General features: G+C 42.8%; 1 protein-coding gene across 4 annotated transcripts in view; it reads left to right on the forward strand.

The window, feature by feature from the left end:
• Positions 1–18,831, forward strand: part of CACNA1G (calcium voltage-gated channel subunit alpha1 G) — a 492,338-nt gene that overhangs the window by 404,935 nt on the left and 68,572 nt on the right. For 2 of the 4 annotated variants that reach the window (XM_053297969.1, XM_053297972.1), the window contains exons 23-25: positions 4,294–4,419; positions 5,075–5,164; positions 6,140–6,332. In XM_053297969.1, the coding sequence (XP_053153944.1) occupies positions 4,294–4,419; positions 5,075–5,164; positions 6,140–6,332 (409 nt within the window). Of the gene's footprint in view, positions 1–4,293; positions 4,420–5,074; positions 5,165–6,139; positions 6,354–14,103; positions 14,155–18,831 lie in introns of all 4 variants that reach the window. The other 2 variants (XM_053297970.1, XM_053297971.1) reach the window with 2 other exon arrangements.

Consider the following 18,831-nt stretch of genomic DNA (forward strand, 5'->3'; position numbering starts at 1 on the left):
GATGTCACTTTTATGGACAAGGGAGCCTTTCCCCTCATTCAATCTGGCAGATCAGGGTTAGTGAGATTTTGTTATGATAGTGGGAGCCATTTCCCTCATCTTGCTTAGAGAGCAAGTCTAAATATGTGATTAGTTGTTGTCCCAAAAGGAGCTGTTATATTTCTCTGTGGCTACAACTGAGCTAACAAGGCCCTGTTCAAAATCCCTTCCTTTAGAAAGGTGAGGATGGTGACTGGGAGGAGCAGGGCCTGTCTAGTAGTGTCCTGAAGGCTTTGAAATGACCTTGCAGAAATGCACAGCAGTTTCTCCCAGTTCTTGAGCTTCTGGAAAAAGTTATGGTCCATTTATTTTCACAAGCATTTTCACATAGAACATCCTTGAAAAACTAAAAATTAAGAAATCGCCAGGGCCAGATGGCATCCACCCAAGAGTTCTGAAGGAACTCAAATGTTAAATTGCTGATCTCCTAGCAAAAATATGTAACTTGTCCCTACAATCAGGCTCTATCCCAGAGGACTGGAAAGTAGCTAATGTAACACTCATTTTCTAAAAGGGACTCAAGGTGATCTGAGAAATTACAGACCAGTTAGCTTAATTTCTATGCCAGGTAAATTGATGAAAAACATACTTAAGGACAAAATTGTTAAACATATAGAAGAACAGGCCTTGTGAAGGAGAACCAGCATGGCTTCTGCAAGGGCAAGTCTTGCCTCACTAACCTTTTAGAGTTCTTTGAGAATGTCAGTAGGCATATAGATAAAGGTGATCCAGTTGACATAGTATACTTGGACTTCTAAAAAGCTTTTGATAAAGATCCCCACCAAAGGCTCTTGAGTAAACTTAGCAGTCATGGGATAAGGGGACAGGTTCACGTGTGGATCGGTAACTGGTTGCAGGACAGGAAACAGAGGGCAGGAATAAATGGACAGTTTTCACAATGGAAGAAAGTAAGAAGAGGGCTTCCACCAGTATCTGTACTGTGACCAGTGCTGTTTAACTTGTTCATAAATGAAGTTGGAATAAGCAGGAGAGTGGCCAAATATGCAGATGACACCAAACTATTTGGGGTAGTAAAATCCACAACAGATTGTGAGGAGCTCCAAAAGGATTTCTCCAAACTTAGGGAGTGGGTAACAAAATGGCAAATGCAGTTCAGTGTTAACAAGTGTAAAGTGATGCATATTGGGGCAAAAAAGCCCTCAACATATACACTGATGGGGTCTGAGCTGTCAGAGACTGATCAGAAGAGAGATCTTGGGGTCATGGTGGACAGCTCATTGAAAGTATTGACTCAGTGTGTGGCAGCTGTGAAAAAAGCAAATTCCGTGCTAGGGGTCATTAGGAAGGAGATTGAAAATAAGAATGCTAATATTATAATGCCCTTATACAATTCTGTTGTGTGGCCACATTTAGAGTACTGCATGTAGTTCTGGTCACTGTGTCTTAAGAAGGACTTTGTAGAACTGAAAATGGTACAAAAGAAAGCAGCCAAGATGATCAGGAGCGTGGAACACCTTCCTTGTGAAGCAAGGCTACAGTATCTGGGGATTTTTAGTTTGGAAAAGGGTGACTACAGGGAGACATGATAAAATTATGCATAGAGTGGAGAGTGGACAGAGAGAAATTTCGTGCTTTCTCTCTTACAACATTAGAACCAGGGGTCATCCCATGAAGCTGAAGGCAAGGAATTTTAGGACCAACAAAAGGAAGTACTTTTTCACACAGCACATAATTAATCTCTGGAATTCTCTGCCACAGGAAGTGGTGATGCCATGAGCTTGAATGGCTTTAAAAGGGGCTTAGACAAATTCATGGAGGAGAGGTCTATGAATGGCTACTAGTCTGGTGGCTATAGGCCACCTCCAACCTCAGAGGCAAGATGCCTCCAAATATCAGTCCCAGGGGAGCAAAAGCAAGAGAGCAGAGATGCCCTCACCTTTTGCCTGTGGGCTTCTCAGAGGCATCTGGTGGGCTACTGTGTGAAATAGGATGCTGGACTGGATAGGCCTTGTGCCTGATCTGGCAGGGCTTTTCTTATGTTACTATGTACTGGTTTCCTGTAGGGGTGTGAACAAAACTGAAAACCTGGTTTGGTTCAAGTTGAACCAGACTCAAACTGAACTGCATCCAGTCAGGTTTTGTGCACAGTAGAGCTGGGCCCAGTCTGACTCAAGTCTGAACCAGTTTGGGTCCGGCTAGGGGGCAGGGGGAGAGACCAAAAAAAAAAAAAAAAAGATTTAATGGCAGACTTACTGCCATTGATGGTCATCAGGAGATGCTGCCGTGGTTGCAGAAGTGTCTCCTGCAGTTACCCCTCCCCCCCGCCAGCCTCTTCCCAGTCTCAAATGGCCTGTTTTGGGCCTCTCTGTGCTGGCAGCAACCATTTTGGAGGCCTTCGCACATGCGCACTAGCCATTTGCATGGTTGGGGGGAGATTGGCAGGGGAGGGGGGAACCACAGGAGACCCCCAGCGGCCATGGCAGCACCCCCGAGTCCCCACAATGGCAGTAAGTCCACCATTTTCTTTCTTTTAAAATCCCCCAAACTGACCCTAGACCAGCCCAGGGTTTGGGGTGGGGGTGGAAGTAGCTTGACCTCGGGTCTGGTCTGGCTTGAGTGTCAGCTGGCTCGAACTCGAGCCGGCTTGCATATCCCTAGTTTCCTGTGGATTGAACTGAGCTACAGTGAGTTAAGTCTATAGCAGGAATTAGAGAAAATATCACTGGCAGTTATGTGCAATGCTCGTGTTATACAGTTTCTGCTAAAGAGAGGAAATATTCATGTGCAAATGTAAGAGAAAACAAAAAAGTGTGCTGCTAGAAATCCTGAGTTAGCCCACTACAAGCATGTGGTAGCAGTTAGTAAGCATGACTTGTCCCCTTAGCTAAGCAGGGTCTACCCTGGTTGCATATGAATAGGAGACTACATGTGTGAGCACTGTAAAATATTCCCTTTAGGGGATGGAACTGCTCTGGAAAGAGCATCTCGGTTCCAAGTTTCCTCCCTGGCAGCAGCTCCAAGATAGGGCTGAGAGAGATTCCTGCCTGCAACATTGGAGAAGCCACTGCCCGTCTCTGTAGACAATACTGATCTAGATGGACCAAGGGTCTGACTCAGTATATGACAGGTTCCTATGTTCTACAATGAAGTATTCCTTATTTACTTATTGTTGATCTCAAAATCGCACCTAGAATAAGAGGCCTTGTTTTATCTTGTTCACAGTCTCTCAAGCCAACTCATAAAAATGATGATAAATCAGGTGTTGAAGTTTTTTGGGTGTGTTTTTTTACCAAACTGTAAGCTGTGACTATTAAAGTTAGGTTTTTCCCATGGAGTGCCAGGCACCACCCATGAAGCATTTGCCTTCAGCATTTTGTGAGCATGCCTTCTCAGTAAGGCAGCTATGTGTCGGTTTGTTTATTTTAGTCATTTATATCCTTTAAATTCAGCAGATTCGCAAGATAGCTCACAACCAAAGAACAATCATAAAACAATGATTAAAAAGCAAGTGTCCGGCTACACGTCCCTGTCTCCTCTTCCCAGCCTGGCTAGGCTTATCGGGACTGGCCTCAGAGCAGGGACAGGGAGGGGGTTGAGTGTCACCCTTGGCCTCCTCTGTCCCAGGCTGCTTGTTCCTTGTGTCTGCCCCTCTCCAGGGGCCTCCAACACTCTCCACCAGCCTCTTTCTCATCCCTGGCCGACTCCTTACATGCCTCCTCACAGGCTATGCATTGCCCGCCCCCGATTACAGGGCCAATGCCCTTCTTTATTACCTTTAATTGATTACCCCTTACAGCTGTTGCCAATGCCTCTCCCCCTTCTCCTTCCTTCTGCTCAGACCCCCTCCCTTCGGGAAGCATGCTGCTGATGTTATCCTCACATGCCTCCCCTTCGGTCTTATCAGGGCTGTGCTCCTCCTCCACTGGAGCTGAGTCCCTGCCTGTTGGCAGTCCTTTCTTCGTCTCTGTCTTCAGAGGTAAGGACAGCCGGCCTCGCCAGACAACAAAACCACAATAGCAATAAAATAAATAAAAACAGCACAATAAAATAGCAAATAAATTCATTGATTACAATGCCCAGGAGAATGCAACTGTTTTTGCCTGGTACCAAGCAGGCCTCTTTGGGGAGGAGTTTCATGGATGGGGCAACACCACAGAGAAGGCCCTATCCCTGATTGCCACTCATCTCTGAAGGCAGGGGTACCTGCAGGAGGGCCTCATGAAGATAATCTTCATGACCAGATGTTCTCTGTAGGTCATTTGTGCCAACTGTTTGCCTTCTCTTGGTTTTCAGTTATTCAAAGGGAAGTTTTTTGTCTGCCAAGGGGAGGACACGAGGAACATCACCAACAAGTCCGACTGCGCAGAAGCCAGCTACAAATGGGTCCGGCACAAGTATAATTTTGATAATCTCGGCCAGGTATTAATGGAATGGTAATCTGCTTCTTTGCTCCTTTATTTCCTTGATTTTAAACGCGTGTGAAGTATTCTTGCAAATACTGCATGTGCCATTGCAAATAAAATATTTCCTAGATACACCATATACATCTAAAAGCCCCCATTGTGGTATACAGTACATAAGTCTGTATACATTCTTTTCAGAATTAAGACAAGCACACACACCCTTTTGTAGAGCATTTAATTGCTCTACTGCTGTACAGCAAGCCACATACATCTAGCAAAAACCTTTGTCTTATGAAACTGGACATCCTGTACCCAGCACATCCTAATATCTCCATTCATTTACAACTGCCACTGGAAACCATCCATATTTTAGCAGTGTGGTAGGGACTAATTAGAAGTAAGCGGTGGAAGCCTGGAGGGTGAAAATGGAGCTGGCTCTGTGCGTTTTGAAATAACCCTCATCTTGTTGGACTAGTATCTGACATTGATAGGTTTTTGCTGGCGGGAGACCTTTGACATCAAAGCACCTTATTATTATCAGCAAGGTAAAATAACAAGCACCAGTGCAAATTCAGAAGTGTAGAGAGATAACAAAAGAGGAGAAATGTGCATATAAAAAGCTGTGTTTTCTTTTCACCTAAATGTAATGCTGTTTCCTTTTGCCTTCCTAGGCCTTAATGTCTCTGTTTGTGTTGGCTTCCAAAGATGGGTGGGTGGACATCATGTATGATGGATTGGATGCAGTAGGAGTGGATCAGCAGGTATGTGTTTGATGTAAAATTCCTAGAAGCCCAAGGGACAGAAATGATTCATTTTTGTTGTGTAAAAACCATGAGGAATACACATTTTTAGCCTACTTTCCAGTAGGCTTATGAGATCACCCGGCATTTTGTGTGTCCATGTGTGTGCCCCCCCCCTCAATTTTGCAATACCTGGACCAATATGAACCAAATCGTGTACAGTTGTAGGGGCAAATAGTGACACCTCAACAGCTTAGTTTGTGATGATGTCATCCACCTAAATTCAAGATTGCAGACACATAAACATTTGAGGCGCAAGTGGGCTAACCTGTGAACCAACTAACCAATTTGAACCAAATTAGGTACAGCTGTAGTGAGTGACACATAGGGACACCTCAGGGGCGTAGCTTGTGATGATGTCATCCACCCAGATTCAAGATGGTGGATGCATAAACTTTTGAGGCGCAAGCGGACTAACTTGGGAACCAGTTTGAAACAAATTTGGTAAAGCTATAGGGACATATAGGGATTCCCCAATGGTGTAGTCTGTGATTATGACATCTACCATGATCCAACATGGCAGATGTGTGAACTGTTGAGGCCCAAGTGCACGAATCTGTGGACTGTCTAACCAATTTGAATCAAATTGGGTACAGTTGTAGTGAGTGACACACAGGGGCACCTCTATGGTGTAGTTTGTAATGATGTCATCCTCCCCAATCCAAGACACATGAACATTTGAGGTGTGAGAGGTTTAACTTGTGGACCTCGACTTGAACCAAATTTAGTCCAGTTGTAGGGATAGTGGAAGGAAAGTAGGCAGATTAGTTATTACTAGAACAACTTATTCAAACTACCGCACCGTCATTCACAAAGCAAGTTCTGCTAACCCTGCTTGGCACATTTGTCCCACCTTGTCCCCATACCCTTTGTGATTACGGTGATCACCTTGTCCCCCAAACCCTTTGTGTAACGGTTTCTTTCTCTCCCTTGTAGCCAGTCATGAATTATAACCCTTGGATGCTCCTCTACTTCATCTCCTTCCTGCTGATTGTTGCCTTCTTTGTCCTCAACATGTTTGTGGGAGTTGTGGTGGAGAATTTTCATAAATGTCGTCAGCATCAGGAGGAAGAGGAAGCCAAGAGGCGAGAGGAGAAGAGACTCCGTCGACTGGAGAAAAAGAGAAGGAGTAAGGAGAAACAGATGGCTGGTCGGTAGTCTTTCCACATCTTTCTGAGTCCTGCTTGACCTTTGACAGTCTCCCCATTGCCCCTTGCCTAGCACTTGAAGCTCAGTCTTCTCCCAAAAGCATGTCCAGCTCTGAAATTTGCATGAAAGATATAGCACTGGCATAGACTACGCAAAGAGCCATGAAAATATATCAATGGCTGCATGATCTGCAAATACCTCATCATGCTAGAGGATTTAAATAAAAACAAAAACATACTTTGCATTGCACACGCTTAGCATTATCCAAATAGTGTCAAATGCAAAGAACAACAGTTCCAGAACAGGAAGAATCTTAAGTATGTCTTGCACTGTTGCTGATAACTAGTTTCACTATTTGGTTTATTACAACCTTGTAATGCCACAGTGGGGTCACTTTTGTCAATTTCCAAGCCAGTTTACATATTGGTTGATGAAATTACATAGTATATTCAAGGATGTAATAACAAAAAGCAGCCTTCTTTTAGAAATGCTTGAAAGTATAGTGCTTTTGCTTGAGAAATACAGATCTTGAATTTTTAAAAAGGAAATAACCAGAGAAATCCAATGACACACAAATTTGGTGGACCTCTTAGAATAATTTTTATCATCTTATTACCACATCAGACTTCTGTGAAATCTGAGAAAGCTGACAGACTGTCTTTTTAATCTCAGTTTCTGTTTTATTGAAAAAGCAGGAAATAACACTGAGGTCAGAGGTCACAGGTCAGAGGTACTCTCCTCCATCTTGCATGCCTTTTATTCTGCTTCTTTCTTTCTTTTTATAAATGCTCATGCGTTCATCATATCATTCTTGTTACATTTATCATTAAGTGTTCTTATGGGTTTTTTCTCCCCTTCTCCTGCTCCATTTCCTCTTTCACATTTCTATCACTCTTTTTGGACTGACATCAGTAAATCTGTAGGAATCTCTTTTTGTTGTTGTTGTTGTTTAACAATCTTAATGGTTACTAAAATTTCTCATGTCCTTGTCTGTTATAACTATGGTTAAAGAAAGCATTGATCATATCACTAAAGTCAATTCATAAATATTTAAGTACTTTTAAATCTTGAAGTGTTGTATTTAAACCCTGTTTACTTGAATGTAGGGATTCCAGATCAAAAACATGCTGGCATTGTGGTTTCCTCTGGAGTTTTGTAGAACTGTAGTATTCTGAAATAAGAGATATCTGTTATGAGCTATGAGGTTGTGATGTTCTGGAGATACCTTTCACAATATTTCAGGTGATTTCTTTTTTAAAACTTGGGAATACAGGTAAACATAGTATAGGAAGGACCACCCATTTGTCATTGGGTATCTGCATATGGTCTCTTTATATGCCAAAGTCCATGGGATTTAGTATGCAACGTGCTTCCCACTACACATGTACACATGTGAAGGGCTTGTAATGAAATGGGTTTTACCACTTCATCACATTTTTCATTGAAATTGTTTTTCATCTGGTGAGGGAAATTTTACATAGGTTGAAATGTCAAGCTGCTAGATTGCCACAAGGCCTCCTTGTCCCCTCGCTAATCCAAATACAAACTGGTACTCTCTCTTGCTGCCACCAGAACAGAGGGATAACTAAGAGGCAATGCTGGTTACATGCCCATGCATATTTAGCCTTCTTCTTTAGGATAATGTGGTATCTCCCCCTTGCCCAAGGTTCCACCCTTCAGATAAATTCCCAGTGTGACTATGGGCCAAAATTTCCATCTAAGAGTCCTTCCCTGGGCTGAAATAATAATAGCACAGAAGGGATTCCTTCTTCTCCAATTCACTCTGGGTAATATGGTCAAGTAAATATGTTTATAGTCAAAACCAAGAAAAATAAAATCACACAAGCTGGAGTTTTCTTTTAAAAAGAATAAATCTTTACTAAATTAATGCTTATACTAGAGAATAAGCAAGCAAAGGTTTTACAAGATTTTGAGTCAAAGATGAGTGAGAAAATGTTGGGATAAACATTATTAGTTTCCCTAAACTATTACAAAGATACTTCCCAGCTTTTTTAAGAAGTAGGCCTTTTGCTTTAGAATTGGAATTGGTTCCTTAAGGCACATCTTGGGTTGAAAATTGAGGCTGAAGGTACTTAGCCAGCAATAGTCATTTTTACTGGTTCAATCCAATGACTCCAGGAAGGGAAGGGGAAAAAATAAAAGGAAATAGAAAAGAAAGCTAACAAAACTCTCTCCCTCCTAATTTATATGCCTTTCTGCTGTCCCCATCTAAAAAAAAAAAAAAATTAAAAAACAATTGGGGGGGAAATCCTCCCTCCAGGAAGGAAGGAATCAGCCATTGCTTGCATGTCCCCAGTCAAGAAAAACTCTTTCCATCACATATGGCCAAGACATTTGTCTCAATATGTTTTCCTGCCTGTGCTCTGGAAAGAAATGAGTACACCTGCATCTGAGTAATCTAATTCTGAACTTGAAATCTATTGCTGGGAAAAACTAGCTCCAGAGCACGGACAAGAGTGCAAATCTAAAGGTTACAGATAACAGAAGAAAAATGTCCCCCCCCCCCCCCCGCCCACACCAGAATCGGTATGTGTGGTGGTGATGCATTTTATCACAGGGCTTATGGGTAAATATTCTGGGTAGCACATCCACAGATACTAGATCCATGAAAAATGCAACTGCATTTTTCTGCCATAGTGTCTGCATATGTGTTATGGAAATAGCTGCAATTTACTTTCTGCTTCAAATGGAGCCAAGGTAAAAGAGATTACAGAAACCCTCTTGCTATTCAACCCTGCCCAAAGTGTCTATAGGAGCACAGCCTTCGTATGCCTGCAGGGGAGGGCAGTAGATAGCGTCAAATTGGAGCCAGGTGTGGTAGATCACAGCAACCTTCTCGCTTCTCAACCCTGTAAGCATGAGAAGGAGGAGCAAATTCCATACAAAACCACGTGGACTTGGGTGCATAAATGGAGAGTGGATTCTTATTTCACAGCGAGGACACATAATCTACCAATCAGTGCAGAGTTTTACCAAATGCATAGTTTTGCTCTGAAAGAAACAAACTTGTAACAAAAGGAACAGCCTTCAGGCAGGATTTACAAACTGGTGTTCATAAGAGTTCCTGCTTAAAGGGCAGTAAACTCTGATCATGCTTGAAACGTGCAAAGCAATTATCCCTCAGAGACTCACAGAAACAATTGGCATAGGAGCACGCTTTGTGGGACAATGAAATGGCATTCCACCTTTGCACCTCCTCCTCGTACTTACCTTCCTTTACACCTCTCAGTAAGCCCCAGCCGTGGACCTTACTTGTTGCTTATGCTGCTCACTGTCTCATATAACATCCCTTGCCCCCTAGATATCTTGCTTGTCCCTCCTTCTTGCAAAGACTTAACTTGCCTATTCATTGCCTGTTGTCTTCTTGAAATCCCTGAAACATTAAGCCCTCCATCTTTCCTTCAGTCCTTTTGTGTCACAGCAGCAAAAGCAACATCTGATGCTGCACCAAAGATGTTATTACCCTAAGGCCTAGACATCTTCCTAACTGCCCACTGCAAAAGCCAACTCTGAATGTAAGGGATAAAAAGGAGTCACTTTGGTTTACATGTGATTCACAGGTGATTTATCAAATGGTTACCCCATTTGTAGAGAAAACGGTTACAATGTTGGTTATAATTTTATAGTATGAAAGTAGCCGCAGCATTGGATACCATCAATAATAGTTAAAATCAGTTGTACTTACAATCACTGGAATAGTCACACGTTCATCTAGCACACTTGTTATTACTGTTAATAGACTTTTACAAGTAAAGTATGAAAATAAAACTGTAGCTAAGGGAATGTGTGACACAATGTGGTCCAGGCTATTTGTGTAATACCTATGCTGGCCTTGGGCTGAAATAAACCAATACATACATACATACATACATATTTGTGTAATACCTTCAGCTTCCTCCCCGAGTTTAAAATTGCATTTAAATATTTAGGGATTTAGTATATCTAAGCATCATTCATACATCTCATAGTTATGATCCCCAGTAATGAGCCTCATTAAAAAGGCCTACAGAAGATTTGTTGAGGGTTTAATTGTTTCTTCCCCAACTAAAACTTACTGAAAGCTCTTTCACTTTTAACCCGAGTCCCTGTTGACAGTTAATAATGCCTTAGAAATTAATTTCACATTGACTGTAATTATTTTTTAAAGTATCCACTTGGGAAAGCTATATTTTACTCCCAACATTTAATATACCTTTAATAAATTATCATGTAGTGCAATCCTATGTGCGTTTATTCAAATGTAAGACCCGTGTTCAGTGGGATTTATCCCCAGGTAAGTGTGCATAGGTTTCCAGCCACAGGCATTCCATGTGATCCCCCTGCACCACTGGCTTGAGCTGATGTTATAACTAACATAAACACGAGCCAATGGAGGAGGGATTACATGGAATAGGTAATTTTCTAAATGAAAACACCACAGATCATTGTCAATATGGAACAACATTTATGGTCAACTCTCCTTAATGTGGATACAAAGAAGCAATAACCAGATATTCTCCTGCAAAGCGGGATGTTGCAAAGGAAATTTGCATATAGACTTTGGAGAGGAAAGAAACATTGACTGACAAGATTCTCAGCAGTACAGCACCACTGTGCACCTCATCAAGGCCAGGCAAGGCAGCCCCAACGCTGCAGAGAATGAGCAGTTGTGCTGTCAGTTCTACCACAGTTACTCCCCTTGTCGCAAATAGGAGTACCTGCAGTGGCGCTGACTGAGCAACCAGTCATCCTCTGCAGCGTCAGCCTGCCTTATGAGTCTGCAACAGTCCCAACATGGCACCGTCTGCACATCATGTCAGTTAGTCTTCTCAAAGAGTGTTTGTAATGGGATGCATGGTTTCAAACCTCTCCCACTTTGTTTGTTTGTTTGTTTGTTCCATTTCTATACCACCCTTCCAAAAATGGTTCAGGGCGGTTTACACACCACTTCCCAGTGGATCAGATCTTATAAAATAAACTGATTTCTACAAATTATTTGCATTCCATATGTTTGCTGGGAAATGCATATTTAAATGTATATTTTGCAATGAATTATTGTGCCAATTGATTGGATAGAAATATGTGAAAATTCTAGAAAACGTGTATTTAAAGATATGTTTAAATGTAGGAAATGTTTTTTTCCTGTGACAGGAAAAATTAATGGGATTTTTAGTGGAAGAGAGAATGGAAATCAAAGGAAAATAAGTGTTTATAGTTTTAAAGCTTTGGGTTTTCGAGTTTTTATTTGTATTTTAAGTTGTTTTAATCGTATTAATGTTTTAATGGTGGTTTTTAGATTGTGAACCGCCCAACGACCTTTTTGTATGGGGCAGTATAGAAATGTACTAAATAAATAAATAAAATGGGCAGCAGAATGGAACAGGGAGATCTGCCTATCCCTAGAGTGGCATTGAATCAAAATATATTAGGCTGAGTTCAAATTTGTATCCATTTACAAGGAATATATCCTATTGCTCAGCACCATTTACCAACATTTCTGAAAGTGGTGTCAGTTGAGTTTGCACTGATAGAGTGCTCCCAAGATGTGTAAATTACATAGCTGCCCAAGGACAGAATTGTACATTACACACAAATATCCATAACAAAACCCTGGTAGCCACTCTGTTAGGGAAAAGCAGCTTTGGGAGGGGGCAATTTGTAGTGGAGAAGCAATGTGGGTGCTTAGCTCTTGTTCACCAGTTGCTTTTCTGCTGCAACTGACTAACCAGCTCCCATCACTCCAGATTCCAGATGTGTGTTTACCCTCACAAGCACACTTATTGAATCTGGGAGTGGGGAGGGTTGTTGCTGAAACAGAAAAGGAGTGAGCAGAGAAAGTGATAAGCACCCTCTTCCCTTGCTTCTGCTCCAACTTGCCTCCTAATAGAAGAAGTTGTAGGAGTTTTGTTACACACAAAATTGTATGTAACATGCTGTTCTTCCCCAAGGCTATGGTCTTCACTGAATAAGCCATTGATTATTCAGTCCACTGAAGCACTGAGATGCTGCCAGGGTAAATCACATAAAGACTGAACTATCCAGAATCTCTCCACCCATTATCCTGAATGTTTACTTATAACATACGGCAGAAATTGACATGACGTTTGTGCTATATTTTGATGCCCTGGGTCCAGTACTGATTGTGTGACTATTTATTCCAGACCAGTCCTCCTGTAGCCCCACTGATATTAATATAGTACATTAATAATTAACACTTTGAGGAGACTATTATAGACTTGTTAGAGAAATGAAAGCTTTGGCTCCTCTTAGGCTTCTTTTGAAAATATCCCTATCTTCATATGCCCTATGTCATGCTGACAGCTTTAATACTGTACTGACTGAGAACAAAGATAGCATGACCTATGGTTGGACTGGGGGCTTCCCTTTATCTGGTGCTGTTACTTACCTGTGTAGCAATCAGCAATATCATAACCCTAGGTTATTCTGTTGAAACATATAGATTCTGTTAAGGCTACATTGGTGAGTGGACAATTTTGCCTTTCATTTTCTGACATTATTTCATCTCACAATCCACTCAGCATTCATAACACTACCAGGGTCCCAAGAATGGTGTATCAAAGAGGTGCTTTGGAGGCTGTGTTTTGTAAACAGAATCTACCATTGTATCCCAATGCTGTGTGGCAAGAGCTCTGTTCACTCGTTATTAAAATGTGGATGTTGTGCCCAGGTACCGTGTCCACAGAAGTTCTCTGGCATTTTTAGAGACAAATACTGTACTTGGGAGATAGATTTCCTCATGATTAAAAAATACGGATCACTCCCCAGGTACAGTGTTTATTTCTGCAGACAAGCACTGAATGTATTGAGAGTGGGACAGTGTTGGTTTTAGCATGTTGCTATGGGGCAGGACGTGCCTGTGCACTCCGTATGGCACTGTACCCTGCTTTAATAGCAAGTGAACAGGACTAAGACTTTTAAAACTAAAGGCCAAACTACACATGGTGTCAAAAGTGTTATCCTTAATAGGCTCTGTTTTTCTTTAGTCAGTAATTAAATTTGGAGGCCCCATGATTGGGACATAGTGCAGGGTAGACAGGCTTTAAACCTAATGCCATCATGGTCCTGAATTCATGCTCTGTGACTAAAGAAAAGCTAAGGGCTAATAACATGTTGTTTGGCCCAAGGGGATCGTCAAAGGCAGCTCCTGATGTGGCACAGTGGTTCAAAGCAGTGGACGGTGGGGGGGGGGAGGAAAATGTTCCTTAAGCCCTTAGACTATCCCAGAGTTGCTCTCTCAGTCTATTAGACTCAGTCTAATAATAATATCATTATTAGTGTTCCTACGATTACTGTTATATTATTTATATCAACATTATTAATACTATGATGTCATTAAGAACTATATTGGGGCTCTTAAATGAAAAGGCAGGGAATTGTTATTATTATTAATATGATAATAATAAATTAATAATGCATCATAACTATCTAGGCACTGTACAAATGGTAAATCATAAGATAGGCCTTGACTACAGAATTAATGCTTGTATAACAAAGAAGGATGGTGGCAAGAAATCCTCCTGTTTTCTATGGTGTGTGGAGTTGGGTATGATCAACTGCATGTTGCTTCCATATAAGCTCCATTGAAATGTTGGTGGTTACTGAGAGCAGTGTTAGGCAGATGGAGCTCTTGGTTTGCCTTGCCAGAGTGATGGTGAACAAAGCACTGAAGGTGGAATGAAAGATCTGCCACACATCCTGTTGGGTGATTTAATGCCCTTTCATTCTTCTAGATCTAATGCTGGATGATGTAATAATGGAGAGCTCAGCCAGTGCAGTGCCAGGTACTGGGAAGTCCTTGCCATCTTTGTCTCACGTGAATGGCAGTGCTGTGTGACTTAACGGCTGGCCACTGGTGCTGGGAGGCATCTTGCTAAACTGTGTGTGTTGGAGGGTCTTTCTTTTGCTTATGTTTCACACCTGTCATTTATGTACTTTCTTTTAAGCTGAAACATTCACAAACGTGACTCACCACTGACACCTCTAATTCTTAATATTATGTTGTTGGTCCATTTTCTTTGGAGATTTTATGTTTCATCACTATGTTTTCAGACTTTTTGCTGCCTCCGGAACAGGATTTTTGGATAATGTCTGGGTCATCAGCTCTGAAGCTTGTTTATGGGGCTGTTCACACAACCCTGCGCACGTGCAGGCAGGTGGGTGGGGGGAAAGGCAGGGTTCAACCTACCTTCCCCCCGACATCTGCTCTGAGTGCCTGTGGCGTGCAAGCCACGCACCCATATAACGAGCGCAGAGGACTCTCTGCACTGCTCTCAGCCATGTGGGTAAACAGAGGCTGGGACTCATTGTCCAGCCTCCAAGAATTCCCCAGTGCACTGGGGAATCCCCCCAGGGGATGGGCTCTCTGGGCACCTGTTTCTGTGTTAGAGCTACAAGCAGTGTATGCTGACACATGGTCCTGGGAGCAGGGTTATGGGCTAACAGCTGGGCCTCAGCACTGGGCCACAGCACCACCAGGATCCGCATGGGCTAGGGCTTGGCTACTCATGTGAATAGCCTCTGTATGCGGCAATCACCTCTGTAGCAGCCTGCCCTTGAGCTGCCTGAGCATTTTAATAATCGTGCATCCACAACTTTTGACTTGGTTTAATGGCCAAATTATTTGTGCTCAGTACTGATCCTCCTCCAAGTTCTTTGCATGACCCAGGGGAGTGGGTGGGATCTTGTTCTGTGCTGATCTTTGAACAGAAGTTAGGGAGAGACAGACACTTACTGCTTCTCCAACTCTCTTCAAACAGCAACCCAGAATAATATGAGACAGCCATTCCGAGTTCTCCGCATTTCCCAGGCCAATCAGAGAAGGGTTGTGTCTATTGTGTCCAGTACAAAGCGAGAGACCACTTATTATTATTATTATTATTATTATTATTATTATTATTATTATTTATTAATTTATTCGATTTCTATACTGCCCTTCCAAAAATGGCTCAGGGTGGTTTACACAGAGAAAAATAAATAAATAATATGGATCTCTGTCCCCAAAGGGCTCACAATCTAAAATGAAACACAAGATAGACACCAGCAACAGTCACTGGAGGTACTGTGCTGGGGGTGGATAGGGCCAGTTACTCTCCCCCTGCTAAATAAAGATAATTGCCACATTAAAAGGTGCCTCTTTGCCAAGTTAGCAGGACTCCAAATTCTCAGTGGTACATGGAGAACTTGGGTTGGAAATCCCTCACTTTGTGCTGGCCATGAGAGAGTCAGTCACCAGAGCTAAAGGTACAATCACCACTGGTGACTATGTTTATGGACCCTGTACTCAGTGTTCTGTAATGTGCTGTTTGCCCCCGAGCCCTAGAATACTGTGCATGCTCCTCCATTGTAAATTGGCTTAGATTGCTATACCATTGCAATGAGAGAAGAAACCCAGAATTTCTGGAGTGTGTATATTCATGCTATGGCTAATTGCATGAATGTAACTGACCACCTTTTCTAAGGCCGTGCATGGTTTGAGCCAGGGTGGCCCAAGGTTTTTGTGTGCCTGAAGCAAGAAACAAAATGCTCCCTTGTCTCACCCCTACCTCCACCCCAAGCATTTAAAGGGGCTGCAGGTTGAGGAGAGGAGACTGCTTGCTGGCAGCCTCTTCTCATTGCCTTGGCCACCTTTCAAGGCTTGCAAGGGGGGCAGACGATGAAAAGAAACTGCCATCAAGGACAAGTAACCTCTTGTCTTTAACCCACATCCCAAAGCCTTACAAGGGTCAGATTGGAGAACTTCATGGCTTTGCAAGGGCATTGGATGAGGAGGGAAGGTTGCCAACAGCTGCCTTCACTGTGCAAAGGTGTTGCAAGGGCTGAATCCAGAGCTCGCCTCCTCACCCCATAAGACTCTGCAAGGGCACTGTGTAAGGAGGCCCCCTTCTCTGTGCAGCACCTTTCATAGCTTTTGCAAGGTCTGGAGCTAGAGCTCCCTTTCCAACCCTTCCAAGGCTTTGCAAGGGTGCTGTACAATGAAGGAAGGTTGCCAGCAGCCCACACCCTCCACCCAGTGCCTGTGCAAATGCTTACCAGGACTACCTTGGGAGCTCCCAGTTCAGTCCAGGCAAGCCTTGGGAGTGCAAGAAGAAACCTCACCTTCCCTCTTCTGGTGGCTGCTGTGGTGAACTCAGCCACTCCTGCTCCTGTTCCTTCCTGCATCCTCCCACATTCATCAAAGCATCAAGTGGGGGAGTTGGAGCAGCAGGAAGCTCTTTCATCACCTCCTGCTGCTCCAGCTTCCCTACCCTCAGCATGGGCAAGGGGGGGATGAGGGGGGCAATCCCCCTCCAGGATTGAGCCATTCCCATCGAATTCAGTGGGGCCTAACTCCCAGATAAGTGGGTATAGGATTGCAGCTTTTGCCACCCCCACCCCCCAAAAGCCCTACAGACACCCATGACCCTCCGCCTTTTGAACAGGTGGGGGGCACAGCAGGGAGGGAGGCAGAGAAAAGGAGAAAGGCAGCAGCTGGCAAAGTGTAAAAATAATGTCTGGGGGTCAGGTTCAGGTGGCTAGAGGCAGTGGTGAGTCCAAGGAAGGTACCAAACCGCCACCTCTTCTAGTCAGCCACTTGAGGTTAATACTGATCCGTTTCCAACCTCATTTCCAACCAGGCATACATGATACTTTTAAACCATCATTTAGTGTAGAATACGTACGTTTTACTTGGCTGCTTTCAGTCCCCATTTATTCTGGAGACTGCAGCAGTTACCTTCCAAAGACTTCTGCAGGCCTTAAGACAATTCCATGTAGTTAGTTGCTGCTTGTTTCACCTTCAGGTCACTGCCTTAATTACTTCTTAGTATAAAGACCAAGAGTTAAAATTTAAGGTGTGCATAAGTTGGTGTAGCCTAGATACTGATCCATGACAATTCTAAGCACTGTTACTCCAAAGAAAGTTCTAGTGAAATCAGTGTAATGTAGTGTTAGGATCAGGAATATAGGAGACAACCTTTTATGTACATTGAGCCCAGGCCTAGTTTTTATTGAAATGGTAGACCTGGGTCTGGGCTGTACTTCAGACTGCAAGTAGAGGCTCACATGATGGAATCCTCCTCCATGCAAAAGATTCCCTATACACAGAAAACGAGAACATTAAGGCAATGGCAAACCTTTGTGTTGTTTTCAGTGCAAAAAAAAGGCAGCCATGTGGACTGAGCCCTACTTTACTGATCCACGCACCTAGCAAGAAGCAGATAGGCACATAGTCAAAATAAAAGTTATCATTTTGGCCCAGTTCCTATGAAGATCAACAAATTATTTCCTGTGCTTTGGTTGGCACAACATCAGGGCTGGCATAATTAAGCAAGCTCCCTTTAATTTACCACTTTAAAACATCAAAATAGGAGCCATAGCTTTCATTTGATCAGCTTAAAGCATTTTGGGGAAGTGATGTCACGCAGTGGTAGAGCACCTGCTGCTTTGCATGCAGAAGGTCCCAGGTTTAATCTCTTGACACTTTCTGCCAAGGCGAGTGAGGGTGGGGGTAGACTCTCTGTTTGAAATCACAGAGAGCCAGTGCCGATCAGTGTAGACATTGGTTGGATTCCGTATAAGGCAGCTTCACATGTTCCTATATATTCACATCTTTGCTCAGCATCCAAGAGCGAATTTTCAGCCAGATCTTTCCAGCTAGAGAGTAAATTTTGGAAACCAGACTAAATTGTACAGATTTCTGTGTGCAAGCCCCATGGACTTTATCCACCTCCATTACTGGGCAGGAAGGGTTTGCAAGGCAGAGGACAACTGTTGCAACTTTGGAAAGCCGAAAGTTGCATACATTTGACAAATTAGTGGCTTACATCCTGACTAAATTTACTTAAGGAAAGTCCCATTGAAATTTAAAAAGACAAGTTAGACATACCTCATTTGTCCTTTTAATTTCAATGGGACTTCCTCAGGTAAATTTAGTCAGGGTGTCAGCCAGTATGAACAGGCTACAGCAGATTAATAGGGAATATTTTCCAAGTTGGGCAGTTATTCGGTGGTACCAGGGCTAAGTGAATAAGAGGCTTATTTAAGGATGATACAGGTAGACACCTCTGACAGGTATAGAATTAATTTGAAATGTGACTCTAGATATATAACTAATGTTTTAAAAGTGTATTAAAGTAAGTAAAGTGTGTTGTCAAGTCGATTTCGACTCCTTGCGCCCACAGAGCCCTGTGGTTGTCTTTGGTAGAATATAGGAGGGGTTTACCATTGCCTCCTCCTGCGCAGTATGAAATGATGCCTTTCAGCATCTTCCTATATTACTGCTGCCCAATATAGTGTCAGGGGGGATTTGAACCGGCAACCTTCTGCTTGTTAGTCAAGCATTTCCCCACTGTGCCACTTAAAAAGTATATTAGGGAGGAATAAATCAAAGGGGATTTTTAATGTATAAAGAGATGGCTAAAAATGACCCAGCATGGTTTAATGAATCCTGAATCTCCTCAACAGTACCATACCAAGTTTCA

This window comes from Hemicordylus capensis, chromosome 2 (genome assembly GCF_027244095.1).
Source record: "Hemicordylus capensis ecotype Gifberg chromosome 2, rHemCap1.1.pri, whole genome shotgun sequence".
Taxonomy (NCBI): Eukaryota; Metazoa; Chordata; class Lepidosauria; order Squamata; family Cordylidae; genus Hemicordylus; species Hemicordylus capensis.